We start from the raw sequence: 18,617 nt of genomic DNA, 5'->3' as shown, positions 1-18,617 counted from the left end.
GTTTACCTCTGTGAGCTAGAATGGTGACTTTCTTCCCCTTGTCACACACCCTACATCCTTCCTTCTACTTGTGGGAAAAGTTTTTGTCGAAGCAGGTTGCTTTAGAGGTTCCTGCTCTGGCCTAGTGGCTTGGTTCTTTTTTTTTTTTTTAAGAATTTATTAACATTGATTTTTACATCATATTTCAAATAACATGTTTAACAAACAAGTATTCGAAAAGGGAATCTCTACAGGTGGCTTGGTTCTTATTGATTATTGTGCTAAGACAGGATTGCTCCTTTGGAAGAGAGGAAATACTTTGGAGCAAGGAAAGATTTTTTGAAATGTAAGGTTTTATCTTAAATGGTTGCTCCTAAATGGAATTTAAGACCTGTTAGGAAAATGAAAGGCAAAAAGAAAAAAGAAAATGAAAGGCAACAGAAAAGGAATAGGCTGGACTCAATCCTCAGCAGGCTAGGACTGTTTAATGAGGAACAGCGAGGGTCACAGACCTTCCTGAGGGATTGGAGATTGTGCAAGGGATTGGATTTTTTTTTTTTTTGGCCAGTCCTGGAGCTTGAACTTAGGGCCTGAGCACTCTCCTTGGGGTTTCTCAAGGGTGAAGCTCTACACTTGAGCCATAGCACCACTTTGGGCTGCTTTTTTTTTTTTTTTTTTTTATGTATATGGTACCAAGAAATCAAACCCAAGTGCATGCTAGGCAAGCACTTTACCACTAGGCCATGCTCCCAGCCCCAGGGACTGGATTTTTGATGAGTGGGCTTATATAAGGTTTAACAGAGAAGCAGAAAATAAACTGGGGCTGTGGTTTCTTTAGGGCCAAGAGCATTGTCTTTGGCCAGGCCCAGGGTAGAATGCTCTACCTGCAGTGTGGGGGCTGTTTTCTCCTGGGGGCCAAGGACAGAATGACCTACCTGTGGACAGCATGTGAGCGTGCACTTGGTGCTTTGCTTGACCCTAGGGAATCAGGCAGGATTCAATCCTTCAAGACACACCTAAGATTGTTACAGAAAAGAGCTGCATGTATAAGTGTTTTGAGTTTAGTTTTGAGTACAGTTAGTCATACCTCAAAGTCTTTCGATGGTCACTTTATATAAATACATCCTACCCTGTAGCCAATAGAGCAGGTTGTGAGGCTGAGCCCTGATGCTGACAGTTCCAGCAGAGGAACAAGTCTCGTTCCTTCGGGGATAAAAAAGGGAGAAGCCTGCCTGTTCTGTGTGCTTGCTTGGCAGATTTTTGACTAATGGTGCACCCTTCTACAAAAGGAAACTTTGCCTTGTGGAGTTCCTTTTGAGATTGTTTCCTCATTTCTGTGCAGGACTCCAACATCCCAAGCCATGTCTGAGTATTGCCACTCGGTAGATGGTCAGCTGGGAGTTGGGGATTCAGAGTAGTGAATAACACACATTGACTTAGAACTTGCGGACCTGAGTTAGTTTCTAGGTTGTCTAGGACCTGTGAATGTCTTCTTGTTGAATATATAGTGGGCTCTGAAAACAAACTTGTGTGATCTCTGTGAGAGAGGCCATTGGGATCTGGATTACTTAAAATGGAGACATAGCCAGGTGGCTGGTGATCATCCTGTGACCTAGCTACTTGGGAGGCTGAGATCTGAGGGTGGCAGTCTGATGCTACCTCAGGCAGGAAAGTTCCTGAGATTCTTATCTCCACATAACCACCAAAAAGCTGGAAATAGAGCTATGGCACTAGCCTTGAGCACAAAAGCTCAAGTACAGTGCCTGGGCCCTGAGTTCAAGTTCCAGGGCCAGTATATATTCACACACACATAGGGCATATGTAAATCTGCTTGAAATGGGCCATGTATTTTAGAGATATTTATGAGTCTTAAAATAATAATCTAGTAAAATCATTTGTATGACTTTGAACTTACAAATGTACTAACAAAACTCAATTGAGAACTGCTGTTGTAGAAGCCAGAATGAAAGAGGGGGACCTGCCCTAGGACCTAGGAAGAGTGAGGAATAGAACCTTGGTCTCTAAAATCATAGTCAGTGATTTTCTCATCCTATTCTTGGGTTCCTGCTGACTTTGTCTTCCCTGAGCCCCTTGCTTGTTTTAGGCTTCTTGCAGATGGCCCCATTTCCTACATTCCCTTCCTTTACACAATCTGTGTAATTCCTTAGTGCTTGCTGCCTAACTTTTTTCTAATTTTGTTTATTGTTGTTGGGTTTTTTTGCTTGTTTGTTTGTTTTGCCAGTCCTGGGCTTGAGCACTGTCCTTGGACTTTCCTCAAGGCTAATGTTCTACCCTGAGCCACTGTACCACTTCTGGCTTTTTCTATGTATGTGGTACTGAGGAATCGAACCTGGGTCTTCATGCATGCTAGGCAGGCACTCTACCACTAGGCCAAACTCCTGGCCCTGTTGTTGGTTTTGTAGTTTATTGGAAGTAAGAGTTTCACTGACTTTCCTGCCTAGGGCAGCTTCGAAACTTGATTCTCAGATGATCCTGTTGAGTAGCAAGGATTATAGGCATGAGCCACTGGCACCTTCCTGTTCATTGAATTTTTGTTTACTCATTTATCTGTAGGTATAAGTAAATAGATAGCCCAAGTAACTACACAGGTGTCCTTACTGTTTTTCAGGAATGCCCCTGGCTCAGGCAGTAGCCATTCTTCAGAAGCACTGTCGTATCATCAAAAATGTCCAGGTTCTCTACAGTGAGCAGGTAAGTGCTGGCTAATTTTTTTTACTAGACGCATCCCTTGTCAGTGAGTCACCTCCAGAGGAAGCTGACTGACAGGGATGGCTGTGTTCCAGTGGGAGAATCTTCAGCACTAGTCAGTTGTCAAGTTTATCTCCTGTGTCTGCTTAACTGCTTACTGTCCCTTAAAGACGAAACTTTTTAGCGGGAAGGCACCTTGGGCTAGCTCTGGTTTGCTAGGTGTTTGCCTTTCATTTCCACGTTTAAAACCATCTTTTCGGCTTTGTTGGTTGGCTTGAGTTTAAAGTACCACCATATAGACCTAGACCTGTGTCTGGCAGTACATACCTTGATTGAAAGGAAGCAGATACAGCTCACCCTTTTTATTAGTCTCAAAGAGCAATCTCTCCATTGAGCTCTAAAGCCTGTACTGCTTCTGTGACAAAGATCACTTGCTACTATGTGGAACAGCCTTTGTGGTACCTTGTGTGTTGCACAACACAGAGAATAATTTTGAGCCTACACTTCAAAGGATGCTCCTGGGAGCTCTTCTGAGACCCTTTGAATCAATTCTATTTGTTCCATTTTATTTCAAATCCTGAAGCAAATGACTTGGACCTGTGTGCGTGCCTGTGTGCTTGCACACCAGCCCTGGGCCTTAAACTTGGAGCCTGAGCTCTGTCCCTGAGCTTTTGTGCCTAAGGCTAGCATTGCTTCTTAAGCCACAGCTCTTCTTAGGGCTTTTGGTAGTTTATTGGCACTGAGTCTCCTGCCTGGACTGGCTTCAAACCCCAGTCCTCAGATCTCAGTTTCTGAGGTACTAGGAGTACAGGTGTGAGCCACTGGTGCCTGATGACATCTTATTTTTGACTTGAAGAATGTTTTAGATTTCAGATAGGTAAGGTTTCTGTTAGGCTTCCCTCTCAATCTCCTGAGTAGCTAGAATTACAGTCATGAGCCACTAATACCTGGCTAGAAGAGTTTTAAGAGCCACTAAGATTATCAAGGTTCTGTCTACTACCCTGTGCAGTTCTTCCCTTCAACCCTACACTCGCAGGGGCAAATGTAGAAATAGGACTCCTTAGGACTTACCAGAAAGAAGTATGTCTGATAAGGATCAGGGGAGGGTCAATAGGACTAAGAGTGGCATTTTACATGTAATCAAACTATTACATATTTTTAGTCCTAGAAACTGAACTGAAACATTCAAGGAGTAGAACGTGTTTTCTGTGGATAGTACAAAGAGCTTGGGAATGGGCATGGTTCCAGCTATCAAGCATACTCAGTACCTACTGAGTTTGGGTCCTAGTTCTTTCACATGACATGGATTCCTAACAGACTGTTATATAGCTTTGTTTCATTTTATTTTTGTACTGGGCCTAGGGCTTTAATTTAGGGCCTGGGTACTGTCCCTGAACTTTTGTGCTTAAGGCTAGCACTCTACCAGTTGAGCCACAGCTTTTTGGAAGTTAACTAGAGATAAGAGTAACAGGTTTTGTCTTTTGGGGCTTGCTTTGAACAACAATCTTCAGCTCTTAGCCATTGAGTAGAATTAACAGTCATAGACCGTGGGTACCTGTCTATTCTATAGTTTTGATAACAATACATTTATAACCACAGATGTGGACCCTGGAATCTCAAAAGAGAGTGACCTGTATTCTCACATAATTTTGTCCCTTTCTCCCAGGTATTTTGTATTCAGGTCTAGAAGGGAGAGATTCTTTTCATCCAGTGTTATGAAGCACAAGCTAGACTAGAAGGAAGAAACACAACATTAATGCAACAATTTTGAGGGGAGTTTCCAATCCTCATTAGTTTGGGGAGAGAGGGACTGCCTACTCTTCGGTCTCCTTTGTACACTGTATTTTTATTATAAGGCTTTCAGTTCATGCTAATGAACAAATCAGTTGTTCAGAATGTGTTTTATTTTCTTTTATAGTCTCCTCTAAGCCATGACCTCATTCTTAACCTGACTCAGGACGGGATCAAACTACTGTTTGATGCTTTCAATCAAAGACTTAAGGTAAATATGTAAATTACAGCTGTAGCCTCATTTCTTGCTGATCCTGTCTGTCTGTCTTTCTTTTTTTTTTGGCTGGTTCAGGGGCTTGACCTCAGGGACTGGACTCTGTCCCGGAGCCTCTCTATGCTCAAGGCTAGCACTCTACTGCTTGAGCTACAGCATCTCTCCCAGCTTTTTCTGTTTATGTGGTACTGAGGAATCGAACCCAGGGCTTCAAGTATGCTAGGCCAGCACTCTACTACTAAGTCACACTCGCAGCTCCTCATCCAGTCTTTCTGAAGCTGAGTAATATGTTCTTGTTATTATTGTTGTTTTTGTTGTTGTTGTTATTATTATAATTACTGCCAAGCCTGGGCCTGAGCACTGTCCTTGGGCTTTCTCAAGGCTAGCACTCTACCACTTGAATCACAGCACCACTTCCAGTTTTTCCATGTATGTGGTACTGAGGAATCGAACCCGGGTCTTTGTGCGTGCTAGGCAAGCTCTCTACCACTAGGCCAAACTCCCAGCCCAATATGTATTATTATAAGATTTTTTTTTTTTTACAATAAAGCTTGCCATGTTTATTTTTCCTTTTATTTATAAACATTACTACTGTAGATGACACTATACGAAAGGAAATATACTTATTACCTGCTATATATAAAAGTAACCCCACTTATATCACCTCTAAAACAACAATAAGGTAAATTAGGGGGAGAAAATGGGGTGGGGGTGATGAGACAGCAGCTACTGATAAAAATAGGATTTGATTTTTATTTGGTTCATTCTTATGTCAACAAAGTGACTTGAAAGACAGAAAATAAAAACTGTTCTAGAGTATGAAGGCTTGGGGTAAATACTACCAGGTGTGAGTTGATACTTTAACCCCATTGTGAAAATGTAAGCAAACAGCTTGCTGGTATTTAGGATGTCTTAATTAGCATCAAGTGCCATTTGCTAGAATCTATTTTAGTCTAGGATGTTTTTAATGCACTCTGCTGTCAAGTTCCTGGGCCTCACAGGTTAGTCATGTGATACCAGATTCATGCCTCAGAGTCATAAGGTTGAATGGGTTCCAGGCAGTGGCATGCCAGATCCATTTTCCTAGTCAGGTTGTGAAAAGAGACTTGGGTACTTCCCAGTTCTTATCATTCTATCACAAGTGACTTGTTAAGGAGAGAAGCAGTACATAGAAAGGAGCCTTTTGGAGAAAATGATCCATATGAGGGATCATTAGCCAGCCTTAGATTATCTAAGCCTTCAACAAACAAGGCTTCTGGCTAAAAGTGGAGACACTGCCAGCTTGACACCCTGACCTCAGCAAAATGACATACCAGTTTAGCATGATATACTACTATATCCAAGCATTCTGAAGGAGATCCTGAGTATCTTGTGAATCACAACTCCCCTGTCCTCCTTGTACAGCCCCTCCCAGCTTCATTTTTCATACTTTGAAGTTTCCTATTGCCCTTAAATAGCTTCATACTCAACAGATTTGGTTGACATACCATGAGCATCTAACCCTGTGTATGCCAGTGAGTCAGGCTTCGAGGGACTTAACTTTGCCAGCAAAGAGCTCACTCACATTTGGGGAAAAGGATGATTTTAAGCACTAGAGAACCCAGCAGAGGGAGCAGTTCTTCCTAACAGGTAAGACAAAATAGCTCTAGAATAGTCAAAAAGTTTCCAACTTGGCTTATTGTTAGGGAATAAAGTTAGGGACAGTCTGGCCAAAGGTGAACTACTTTAGAGTACAATGTCCCAGGTTCTGTGCGGTGCCAGATGCTCCTACATATAGTATTCGACAATCCCTTCCTCATTTGGGCCCAGAGTGGTGTGACAGATACTGAACCAGCTCTGCTTGACCTCCACATTGAAGGCCAGACCTTCCAATTGGAGCATAGTAGATGGTTCTACATGTTCCAGTTTGTTACCCAGCCTTGACAACCAAGCATAGAGTACTTCAGAGTGCTTACTACTTGGCACCATTAATGGTGAAGTGTTCAGTACTTTTTCCTTTTCCCTCTGCTCTGAGGCAAAAATCCACGTAGAAGCAAACTTCACATGAAGTTCTTCAAATTCAGCCTGAGCCCTTTTGGTAGATGTTCTGTTAGTATTTGCTAACCAAATAAATACATTCAAACTTGTCATAAGCTAATGTATACAGCTTGTTTTCTAGTAGGATAAACTTTCTCTTCCATCTTTCTGTTTGTAAATAAAATAAACATCAAAATAAGCTCGTTTGGGAAGTAACTTTCTCTGAATTATTTTTATTATAATATTTGAAAGAAAGAGGACTCAGTATCTACATAGCCTCAACAAGCTGTATGAAATTATTTCTCTGGAAAAGTGGTATTCCTGTGGTAGATATCCCAAGATGACTTAAGTGGATTTCATAGCCAGGTGCTGGTGGCTCATGCCTGTACTTCTAGCTACTTGAAGTCTGAGACCTGGAGATTGTCATTCAAAGCCAGCTTGGGCAGGAAGGTCCATGAAACATTTTTCCTTTTTGTCAGTTGTGGAGCTTGAACCAAGATCTAGGCACTATCCTTGAATTCTTATTCTCAAAGCAGTGCTCTAGTACTTTAAGCCACAGCACTACTTGCTGCTTCTAGAGGTTAATTGGAAATAAGAATCAGATGGTATCCATGTGCAGGTAGCTCACGCCTGTAATCTTAGCTACTTAGGAGGCTGAGATCTGAGGATTGTGGTTCGAAGCCAGCCTAGGCAGGACAGTCAGTAAGACTCTTATCTCCAGTTAATCACCAGAAAACCAGAAATGGTGCTATGGTTCAAAGTGGTAGAGTGCTAGGCATGAGCAGAAGAATTCAGGGTTAACACCCAGGCCCCAAGTTCAAGCCCCACAACCAACCAAAAACAAAGTGGGTTAAATATAGGGATCTTGAGTCTTCATCGAGAGCATCATGAACATCATTTGAGCTTCCCTTGGAATAAGGAAGGTTACCATTTGTGGGTCTCCCTCCATTTTTATGTTGAAATTACTTTGTTTTGAAATGGGTCTCACTATCTTACCCAGGCTAGTCTTGAAATCATGAGCTGAAGTGATTGTCCTACCTCAGGTGTATAGGGATACACCTCTTGACCTAGCTTCCTCCTCACCCCCTTTCATACTGAAATAAAGGAAAATAACAGTGTTTCTGGGGTTCTGGGTTTTTTCTTAATATACATTAGTTACACTGGCATGGTTATTACATTGTGACATTTCCCCACATAAATAAGGTGTATATTTATCCACTTTACCCCTTCTGTTACTCTCCTCTAGCCTACTCTCTCTTAAATAATTTAATCAGGTTTCATTGTTCTATCTCTGACATGCAAATAAACTATATTCATCTTTTTCTTAGCCTTTTCGTTAGCCCTTTCTGCTCCTGATGCCTGCCCTTCTACTCATGCTTGTTTTACTTTTATATATATATTAAATTGCACCAAGGGGTTTCCCACTTGCATATCACATGAGTGTCACTATGTAGTCCAGGCTGGCCTTGAATTCATGGTCCTTCTGCTTCTGCCTCCCAAATACTGGGATTACAGCCATAACCTGCCATGCCTGGCTTGATTTTTTTTTTTTTTAAAGTTTTTTCTTTTATTTGTGTTTGTGAGATGCTGATAATAGAAGCGCAAGTATAGACTAAGCATACCCTACAGCTGAGCTATGTCCTCTGTGCCCTCAGCCCTACGTATTTTTAACCTTTTTTCAGTCTTGTCATTGTATCAAATTGAAAGAATTAACAACTTTTAAACATTTGTGTTTTTTTAGGTGATTGAAGTATATGACTTGACTAAAGTAAAGTTAAAATATTGGTAAGTTTGCCCCTGCCACCCGATAGCTTCATGAAATTGTTAAATGATCATAATAGCAGCAACCCAGGGATTACAGCTTAGTACCATAATTTCCTGAGAACCTCTGAGTTTGCTGTTTCCTGGGGAAGTAAAGCTCACTACGAATATTCTGTGTGAGCTTGACATGATGATATACACTTGGACCTTTAATCCCAGCACTTGGGAGCTTGAAACAAGACAAGTTTGAGGCCAGCCTGGCATGTTTCATGTGTAGCTCATTAATAGAAAAGTTTCCTGAGTAATAACTGCTCACTTTTCAAATTTTCATGAACAACAGAACAGCCAGATAGTTCTGACTTGAAGTCAGGGCTAAAGAGAATGCCCAAGGTACTCCCATATTAGCACTAAAATACTTTTAGATGCAAATGGGAATAGCTTGTGCGATCCATGGGTACTTGCCCACTGTGGCAAGGTGTTATACTAGCATAGAGAACACTTCTTTCAATGGATCTTCTACCCTTTGTGAGCTAGGCTCCGTCAACATTTATTGCTTGACTAATCAGTGGGCGATAGCCCTAGTTCAAGTGGAATTTGAAATCAGGGCCTGGTCTTCATTTTACTCAATGCTAGTATGTTACCACTTGAGCCACAGCTCTATTTCTGGCTCTTTTGGTGGTTAATTGGAGATAAAAGTCTCACAAGACTTTCTTACCGGGGCAAACTGTGATCCTCAGATTTCAGCCTTGTAAGTAGCAAAGATTATAGGCATGAGTCACTAGTGCCCTGCTCTAGTTATCTTTTAGTCTGGCTATATTTTACCTCAGGATCTGGCTTTTCTTCTTCTATTAAGAGGTGGTAATATCTTAAGTAGTCCTACAGAATTGGCTCTATATATCAGCCTCACAAGAATTGACCTTCATACTTGATTAATTTTCTCACACTTCAAAGTTCTTTAAAGCTGGGTGTGGTGACACAGCTGTGTGATGCCATCACTCAGAAGGGTGAGTCAAGAGGATTCCCAGTTTATAAATAAAAATACCTTTGTCTTTCAGTGGAGTGCATTTTAACTCTCAGGCCATAGCTCCCACTATTGAGCAAATTGACCAGTCTTTTGGAGCAACCCATCCAGGAGGTAAGTCAAGTTCCTCTGATTCCTCTGATCATCAGAGACAACCCAGAGTGATAAACCTGGAAGGTAGAGCCATCCTGCCAGCTTGAGTGTTGTGGGGCTGGTACTTGGGTGTGAAGCAAATCTCCTCCCCTTTGTTTTCATCCTAGTAAGCCAGTTCTAAAACAAGGCATGAGGGAGGTATTGCCAGTCATAACTCCCTGCCAAGCCGGTTCACGCTGGTGACTTCAGATGCCAGTCAACCATGTCATTTTCTTTTCCCACAGTGTACAACTCTGCTGAGCAGCTCTTCCATCTCAACTTCAGAGGACTGTCTTTCTCGTTTCAGTTAGATTCATGGACTGAAGCTCCCAAGTATGAGGTTAGCCCTTCTGTCCCCTGGTGATAGTCACACAGTGCCCATGTGGTGTGGGTCAGTAGCCAGGGCCTTGGTGGGGTGGGTACTGGACAGGCATCCCTGTCTTTAAAATCTTTAAGGACTAAGTGGTAGAGTTGACAGAACAGGGTCCAGACCAATATTCCCAGGAAAACGGCACTTCACACGGCTCTGGGCACTGAGGCTGACTTTTCAGATGCAAATCTAGCCATGTCTCACTTTAAAGCACCTAAATATTTTTGTTTTCCCAGTGACCAATTGTTTGGAGAGGCTGTTTTCTGCATATTCAGTCACCTGGGTTTTGGATTTTTTTTTTCCAGTGGTAGTAAGGATTGAACTTAGGGCCTTATACCTACTCATCAGATGTTCTATCGCTTGAGCCACACTTGCAGCCCCTTTTTGCATTGTTTATTTTTGAGGTAGGGTCTTAATTTTTAGGCCCAGGCAGCCTTGGGCTGCAATCCTTCTACTTAGATTTTCTCATGTTACTGGCTATGACAGGCACAGGCTGCTGTGCCCAGCCTTTTGTGATTTGCCCTGGAACTAGGATAAGAAGTAGACACTAACTACCGTGTCCAGCTGTTAGTTGAGATGGAGTCGCGAAATTTCTTTTTTGCCTGGACTGGCTTTGAACTGTGATTCCTCCCAATCTCTGCCTCCCAAGTTCCTGTTGTTTTAAAGATGAACTTGGAATCCAAGTGTGGCAGCTTATAATCCCAGCTCTCAGGAGACTGAGTCAGGAGAATCAAGAATTTGAGGACAGCCTGGGCTGCATAGCAAGACCCTGTCTCAAAAAACAAAAACAAAACAGATGAACTTGCTTCTCCAGGGTGAGTTGATTAATCTGAAACCAGATTTGGCAATGTCCTTTGAAGGTCATGAGCACCAGGGAGGAGCTATGCCAGTCATGACCTGCAGTGCTCTTAGTAAAACTTTTGTCCTGTATTTTCAGCCCAACTTTGCCCATGGTCTAGCTTCTCTCCAAATACCCCATGGAGCAACGGTAAAAAGAATGTACATCTACAGTGGAAATAGCCTACAGGATACCAAGTAAGTAGGCTTAAGGGGTATCCTGCTGAGGGCATGGGCTCCCTGAGAAGGCGAACCAAGCATCTACTCATTCTCTGCCTGTCCTCAGGGCTCCTGTGATGCCCCTGAGCTGTTTCCTGGGCAATGTGTATGCTGAGAGTGTAGATGTTCTTCGAGATGGGACAGGACCATCAGGTTTACGACTTCGCTTACTTGCTGCAGGTCTGTTACTGACTTTGAGGTTTATAGATTTACTATTATATTCAGGGAGAAACGTTCTAAATTCCTATGTGCTCAGAGATGTTTTTGGTCCATTCAGACTATAGTAACAAAACTACATAAAGCCATGCACTGATGACTCACACCGGTAATCCTAACTACTCCAGAGGCTGAGTCTGAGGATCGTGGTTCAAAGCCAGCCCAGGCACCAAAGTCTGTGACTCTTCTCTCAAGAAAATCAACATGGGGGCTGGGAGTTTGCCTAGTGGTAGAGTGCTTGCCTAGCATGCACGAAGACCCAGGTTCGATTCCTTGGTACCACATACGTAGCAAAAAAAGCCAGAAGTGGTGCTGTGGCTCAAGTGGTAGAGCCCTAGCCTTGAGAAAATCCAGGGAGAGTGCTCAGGCCCTGAGCCCAAGCCCAGGATTGGCAAAAAAAAAAGAAAAAAGAAAATCAACATGGTAGAGCACTAGCCTTGAGTTGAACAGCTCAGGTATAGCACCCAGGCCCAGAGTTCAAGCCCAACCAAAACAAACAAACCTACATAACTTGAGTGGTAGCTTATAAATAACAGAAATATATTTTTCACAACTCTGAAGACTAATAAATCAAGGCACTGGCAGCTTCAGGTTCCAGTGGAGGCCTCTTCCTGGGTCTTAGACATAGCTCTTTATGTCTTAGGTTGAAAGGGGCTCGCTAGCTCTTTGGGATCACTATTTTTTTTTCCTGTTAGCTTACAATAATTGTATAGAGGGGTCTTAATTGTGCTATTTCTATAAGAGCATGCAATGTATTCTGATCAAACTGACCCCTCTATCATTCTTTCCTTTATCCTTAAAACAATTTTAACAGGTTTCATTGTTCTGTTTTCATACACAAACTGCTTTGACCATATTTATCCTCATTCACCCTGTCTGACACTTAGAAGTAAGTTAATAAATGAATTCTCCAGCATTCCTTATGACTTTAGAAAGATTAAATGCTCCCTGGTACATAATATAATATAATTATAGAGTCTTAACCTTGTTAACCTAGTATTTCCATTTATGTGTAATACAAACTGAAAGCAGTTTAGTCTGATAATGCATCCTGTAGCCAGTGGTTTCTTTGAAATCCTCAGGGTCTTGCGCTTCAATGTCTCCATTTCTGAGCTGAACCTGATAAACCTTTCCTTGTTCTCTGCAGGTTGTGGACCTGGCCTATTAGCAGATGCAAAGATGCGGGTATTTGAACGTTCGGTGTATTTTGGTGATTCCTGTCAAGATGTTTTAAGTATGCTTGGCTCTCCACACAAGGTCTTCTATAAATCAGAAGACAAGGTAGGGAACATGTGTTTGTAGAATGAGTAGGCAGTCTCTTTTTTTTAGATGAGTAGTGTCTTTATCGTTGTTTGTTTGTTTTTTCCAACAGATGAAAATCCATTCTCCCTCCCCTCATAAACAAGTCCCATCCAAGTGCAATGACTACTTTTTTAACTACTTCACTCTTGGAGTGGTAAGTGGTGGTGCCTTAGAGAAGCGCTTCATTTCTGTTGGCAAAGGGCAGTGCACCCTTGCATACCTGTGTGCACACATCTATCCATAACCCCATTTGGATATAGGGGGATTTCAGCAAGAGGACCTTGCCCTAGCTCACATAGCCTTTTCTCAAAAACACTGAAAAACATTAGGTTTCCGATTTGTCTCCTTTTCTGAAAGAAAAATGCAGATAGCTGGACTGTCTTTATACAATGTATTAGGTTCGTCTTTTGGAGTCAAGATAGGGAGAGGAAAAGAACTCAGACTGTGGGAGCATGCTTTTGTAATTTTAGATCACCACCCCAGAGGTGAGACCTTAAGGACTTGAAGCACTAGATGGAGCTGGTGGAACTGGTGGTTGTGGGGTACGTCACATCAGGGAAATGGAAACCTATGCTGTAGAAAAGGAGGCCTAACTCGTGGCCCAGTGCTCATTTCCTGGTTTTGGGACCCAACCTGCCTGTTGCCCGGTTGGAAGGCGCGGCTGTGGTTTGTAATGTAAGGCTACCTCTGGGATAGGACCCGAACCCTTCCGTCCTCTCTTCCGCCCTGCCCATCTTTGTGCTGATAGGCTCCTGCATGCTATATTAGCTGAATGTACTTCCTCAATAAATGAGTTCCTGCCTTGATGGGTCTCCCTGACACGTCTGATTGTCCTAGGGTGAGGGAGGGCTGGGTGAGGGCCGTCAGTTGGCCCTTTCCTTTCTCAGCTCATCCTGGTTGGGGCATGTTCTCTCTATCCCTCTTGCAGGTCGGGAGGGACCGATGACTAAAAACCCCGACAGGTGGTAGATTGCATGTATGAGAAATAGTTGTATGAACTGTGTCAGCAGGAAACATCTCAGGGCTGGCCTGGACCTTGAGTCTTCTAAATTACCTCAATAAAGGGTGTAATGGAAGCCAAGAGGATCTGATTGGTCATGGCATTCAGAATACTCAGGTGACTTGAGCTCTTCAAGAGTTAAGGGTCCCCTGTTTTGTTTGGGTTTTTGTCTTTATTTTTGTCGGTCATGAGACTTGAACTCTGGGCCTGGGCATTGTCCCTGAGTTCTTCAGCTCGAGGCTACCACCCTACCCCTTGCTCTACAGTGCCTTTTCCAGTTTTCTGGTGATTAATTGGAGATAAGAGTCTCACGGACTTTTTAGTGCCGAGGCTAGCTTTGAACTGCGATCCTCACTCACAGGTCAGCTTCTTGAGTAGCTCGGGTTACAGGCGAGAGCCACCATACCTGGCTGTCTTCTGGTTCTTGGTAGCCTTTGATTTAAAATCTGCACACCATTAGAGTAATTTTTTAAATTTTATTTTAGTTAGGTGCTGTTACAGGAAAGATCTCCTTTTATATGTTTTTGTTCCCAAGCAACTATAGTTGAGCCTCATGCCAGCCCTCTGCTGTCGCAGGAAATGCCCATTCAAGGCTGCTTGGCCATGGGCATCGCCTGTGACTGTTGTTTGAGGGAGAACTGATTGCCACATATATCGCCATGGTGGAGCCTCCAAATTGAGCATGCCCTTGGAAAGGCTCCTGCCCTGCCGCAGCCTTGCTGACTTTCCCTGATGTCACTCTGCTTTCTATCCAGGACATCCTCTTTGATGCGAATACACACAAAGTAAAGAAGTTTGTCCTGCATACCAATTACCCTGGACATTATAATTTTAACATGTGAGTACACCCATTTCTACCACTCTGACAAGTGCACTTTGGGCTAAAAACCCCCAGGAAAAAGGAGTTGTGGCTTCCGTCAGAGGGCTTTCTGTGGGTGTTTTGTTTTGTTTTTTGGTGGGTCATGGGGCTTGAACTTGGCCTGGACGCTGTCCCTGAGCTCTTCAGCTCAAGGCTACCACCCTACCCACCTCCCATTTTCTAGAAGTTAATTGGAGATAAGAGTCTCAGGTCCTTTTGTGCCCAGGCTGGCTTTGAACCTTGATCCTCAGATCTCAGCCTCCTGAGTAGCTAGGATTACAGGCATGAGCCACCACGCCCAGCTCTGTGGGTTTTTTTGTTTTGTTTTGTTTTTGCCAGTCCTGGGCTTGAGCTCAGGGCCTGAGCACTGTCCTTGGACTTTCTCAAGGCTAGAGCTCTACCACTTGAGCCACAGCACCACTTCTGGCTTTTTTTCTATGTATGTGTTACCAAGGAATCGAACCCCGGGTCTTCATCCATGCTAGGCAAGCACTCTACCACTAGGCCAAACTCCCAGCTCCCTTTGAGTGGTTTTTAACTTGCAGTATTAGAGATAGGCCCTGAGAAACTAAGATAACCTTATAGCCTTTCCTTGAATTCTTAGCTGTCTCATAAGAACTGAATGTATGAATGCCTTCTGTGTTCTTGCTCCTGTGTCCCATGCTTTCATCTCTATTTGTAAAGTGAATAGAGATTAGATTAAAAATGTTGAAGGGATAGGTTCTTTAGTCCTCAGAGTCTTACCCTTTAGTTTGACTTCATTGACTCAACTGAGCCTTCCTTGGTGAGTTCTGAAGCCAGGTCCTAAAGGTAAGGCTTTAGGTTCTGGTTTTCCTGGGGTAGAGTAGGGATGTAGGTCAGGCCTCCCGGGAGCCCAGCCTTTACTGTTTGTCATCTGCCTTCTCTCTAGCTATCACCGCTGTGAGTTCAAGATCCCACTAACCATAAAGAAAGGTGAGTAGGTTATTCACTTAGGTTAAGGAAGAAATTTTATAGACTCACTTGCCCTCTGAGAAGAGGGAGGAAGCCAGCAGAAAAGGTGGTAGTTAGTTGGTAGAGCCTTTACCCACCTGATTCTGCCCATAATGTGAGCTGCCCCGGGATGGGGTCCCTTGTTCTGAGGGCATCTTGGTGGTCTAGTATCCTGGAGGCCTTCATGGCCTTATCCTGCGACTGGGATTGTTGACTACTGGAAGGGAGTTTCCTATCTACAGATGATCACCCAGTGCTCTCAACCCATCCTTGGTGCCCAATGCTGGTTGGTATAGCATGCACTGAAATTGGCCTCTATTTGCCCTTTCATCCTCTTCAGTTTTGGAGCTCCAAACAGCTTGTTTCGTGTGTCTGCTCCACTCTAGCATAGAAAGTGCTGGGTGTGGATTCTGCCTGCGGCTAGGGCTGCAGGTGAGCTGAGCCAGCTACCAGCCTGCCCCCGTGTTCTTTTTCAGAAAATGAAGATGGTCAGACAGAAACATGCACCACCTACAGTAAGGTGAGAGTTCCCATTTTTCACCTGAAAATGAAATGGGGCATGAGCCCGATAGTAGTCTGGGGCCAGCCATGAGCCACAGGGATGACCCTGCTAACCCTGCTGCTCCTTCCTTCTCTCTTTTACAGTGGGACAGTATTCAGGAACTCCTGGGCCATCCTGTGGAGAAGCCTGTTGTTCTACACAGGTGAGTGGGAGCTTGCCATCTTGGACTACCCCACCCTGCTTCTTGAACCCCAGAAGCCCCCCAGTGAGCATTGCCACCTCACCCAGCATGTTAGACTTCAGACAGGGAACAAGGGTCTCTCAGTGTAGCTCCCTACTGCCTGCCCTAGAGCTAGATGTGGGGGCCCTCGTACCCCTAGTGAGTTAGAACAGGAAGCTGATCTTGACTGTTGAGTCAAGGATTCTTTAGGATACTAAGTTGACTGAGGCTATCCCAATTCTTAAGTCCTTGAGGACCTACATGGGGAGAGAGATACACTCTGCCAGAAAAGACCACTAATCAGTGGCCCATATTCCAAAAGAGACTGGATGTTCTTCTGGCCTTGCCTCTATCTGCTCCTCTAATTCTGACTTCTCTGGCCTCAGGTCCTCTTCTCCAAACAACACCAACCCGTTTGGCTCCACATTCTGCTTTGGTCTCCAGCGGATGATCTTTGAGGTAAATTTAGTTTAGGAAGTTAGGGATGGGCAGTCATGGTAGGGACAGGCAAATGACTGAAGGGAATCAAGGAGGGCCTAGTTGTCATTCTAGGCAGGTAAATCCTCAGCCTACACACTTAACGACAAGGGTTCAAAAGTACTATTGGGAAAATATAGGGCAATGGAGGCTGAAATCTATATCCAGAAAGATGAGAAGTAACAGAGATCCCATGTATTTCTATCTTAAAACAGGTATGGCAGGAGAAGGGAACCCTTAAGATAATGGGTCCAAAGGTGGCATACCAGGGAGACCCTTGAGTGGTACAAATGCACTGTGGGGAAGTGGCTTTGGAGGCCCCCCTGACTTGGGAGACGAATGAGTAGCACCTCTTCTCTGTTTAGAGGCCCCACCTTCAGCAGGCTCTTAGCAGTTACACAGGGGCTGGATAAATGGGTGGAGTAACTGCATTTCCCATGAGGAACAGGCAGGTCCCCTGAAAGAGGTGATGCCTGCATCATAAACTGGGGAAGGGTGAGGGGTCAGAGGCTCAGTCCTTGGATTCAGGTAGATTATACTACATGTGACCCTATACACATATCTTCTATCCCTCCCTAACCCACTGTTGTTTTCTCACACCAGGTCATGCAGAACAACCACATTGCCTCAGTGACTCTGTATGGGCCCCCTAGGCCCGGTGCCCACCTGAGAACAGCAGAGCTCCCGTAGAGATATCTCCCATGCCCCTCTGCCTGTGGAACTGTGCATTGCATCTAACTCTGTGGGTCTCTGTGCCACCCTGTGGCTTTTCCTGGACCAGTTGCCAGTGTTGAAGTGTTGTGGGATGTTCCCAAAGTGGGTCTCAGGCTGAATGCTCTTCCATGGGACAGTCGGCTCACACATTCTTCTGCCCATTCTAAGCCTGCTGCTGCTGACAAGAAACATGGACTGCAAAGAGAAGCACAAACTTTGATCCCTGATACCTGGACACGGGGTTCTCAACCTATTGAGGCAGAATACGTCAACCCTTGGCTGAGAACACAGGCGCCCCGGATGATGACAAGGCCCTGCCTTGGGCCCCACGTTGCCACGTGACCCTTGTGTCTGTAGTACTTTGTTGCCACATTTGCACTACATCCACTTCAGTTACTTGATAAGCTGGCTGTGGCCACCTAACTGTCCCTGTTCCTTTCGTGCTGTGCTCCCTGCTGGGCCCAGGAAGCACCCCATTTAAATATGAAACAGCTTTCTGCCATCTAGGTTTGTGCCCAGGCCTGGTTGCCACTGCTCTTGGAGTCAGCTTTTAAGGTTACCTGTGCCTCTGCTTGGCCCACCCTGGCTGGCAGGACTGCATGTTTCCATCTCGTTTGCCTCTTTTATTTAATGCCAAAGTTTTAGCCAAAGACATCTTCCTCCTTTTGTCATGTTGAGCATTCTGTTCTGCACTGTGGGCCAGTCCCTTTCCCCAACCCTGGGTACTGTCCCTTAGCCAGGCCACTCATAGCTCAAGGCTTCTAGAAGCTCAAGGAAGGCTGGGTTACTTGATTTCCTCATGGATATTGCTAAAGGAAAATAGCATATATGTGCTTTAAACATATTAATCCTTTTGAAAAGAATTGAGAAGAGAAATGTATAATTTTATCCCATTTTTAATATTTTGGTCTAGCAACTTGTGATACATAGATGACAATTTTTGTGAGTTTTTCAAATGTGTATACAGATTTTTGTAAATATGACTTTTGTAATTAACTCATGTACAGCCTCATCCTGTATAGTTCATGAATGTGCAGGGGACCTGCCCCTCGTGCCAGTGTGGTTCCTGGACCCACACCCAGGCTTCTGTGGCACTCCCGTGACTTTGTGACTCACTAGTGTCTTCCCATTGGACTATGGTCTGGCCAGAGATGTGCATACCCCACTGTCGGGGTAACCAGGACTGGACCCATCTTCCTGGCATGGGGAGACTGCCTCATTCCCTGCCTACATCCCTTCTCCAATAAAGCACCCACGCCCTCAGCAATGCCCACCATGTGCTGCTGCTGAGATGTTTGTACTAAAA

At 44.2% G+C, this 18,617-nt stretch overlaps 1 protein-coding gene across 1 annotated transcript in view; it reads left to right on the top strand.

Moving 5' to 3' along the window:
- Positions 1 to 18,617, top strand: part of Phaf1 (phagophore assembly factor 1) — a 21,147-nt gene extending 2,530 nt beyond the window's left edge. The window contains 15 exon segments of the mRNA XM_090357491.1: positions 2,609 to 2,691; positions 4,607 to 4,690; positions 8,451 to 8,494; positions 9,526 to 9,605; positions 9,869 to 9,963; positions 10,931 to 11,028; positions 11,117 to 11,229; positions 12,413 to 12,546; positions 12,638 to 12,721; positions 14,323 to 14,405; positions 15,337 to 15,380; positions 15,785 to 15,918; positions 16,044 to 16,102; positions 16,507 to 16,579; positions 17,201 to 18,617. Of these exon segments, the coding sequence (XP_090213617.1) occupies positions 2,609 to 2,691; positions 4,607 to 4,690; positions 8,451 to 8,494; positions 9,526 to 9,605; positions 9,869 to 9,963; positions 10,931 to 11,028; positions 11,117 to 11,229; positions 12,413 to 12,546; positions 12,638 to 12,721; positions 14,323 to 14,405; positions 15,337 to 15,380; positions 15,785 to 15,918; positions 16,044 to 16,102; positions 16,507 to 16,579; positions 17,201 to 17,287 (1,295 nt within the window). The 3' untranslated portion in view covers positions 17,288 to 18,617.

The sequence above is a fragment of the Megascapheus bottae genome, chromosome 24 (genome assembly GCF_031878675.1).
Source record: "Megascapheus bottae isolate mThoBot1 chromosome 24, mThoBot2.hap1, whole genome shotgun sequence".
NCBI classification, from domain to species: domain Eukaryota; kingdom Metazoa; phylum Chordata; class Mammalia; order Rodentia; family Geomyidae; genus Megascapheus; species Megascapheus bottae.
The sequence above is the reverse complement of the archived record's forward strand: the minus strand, read 5'-3'. Positions and strand labels throughout refer to the sequence as shown.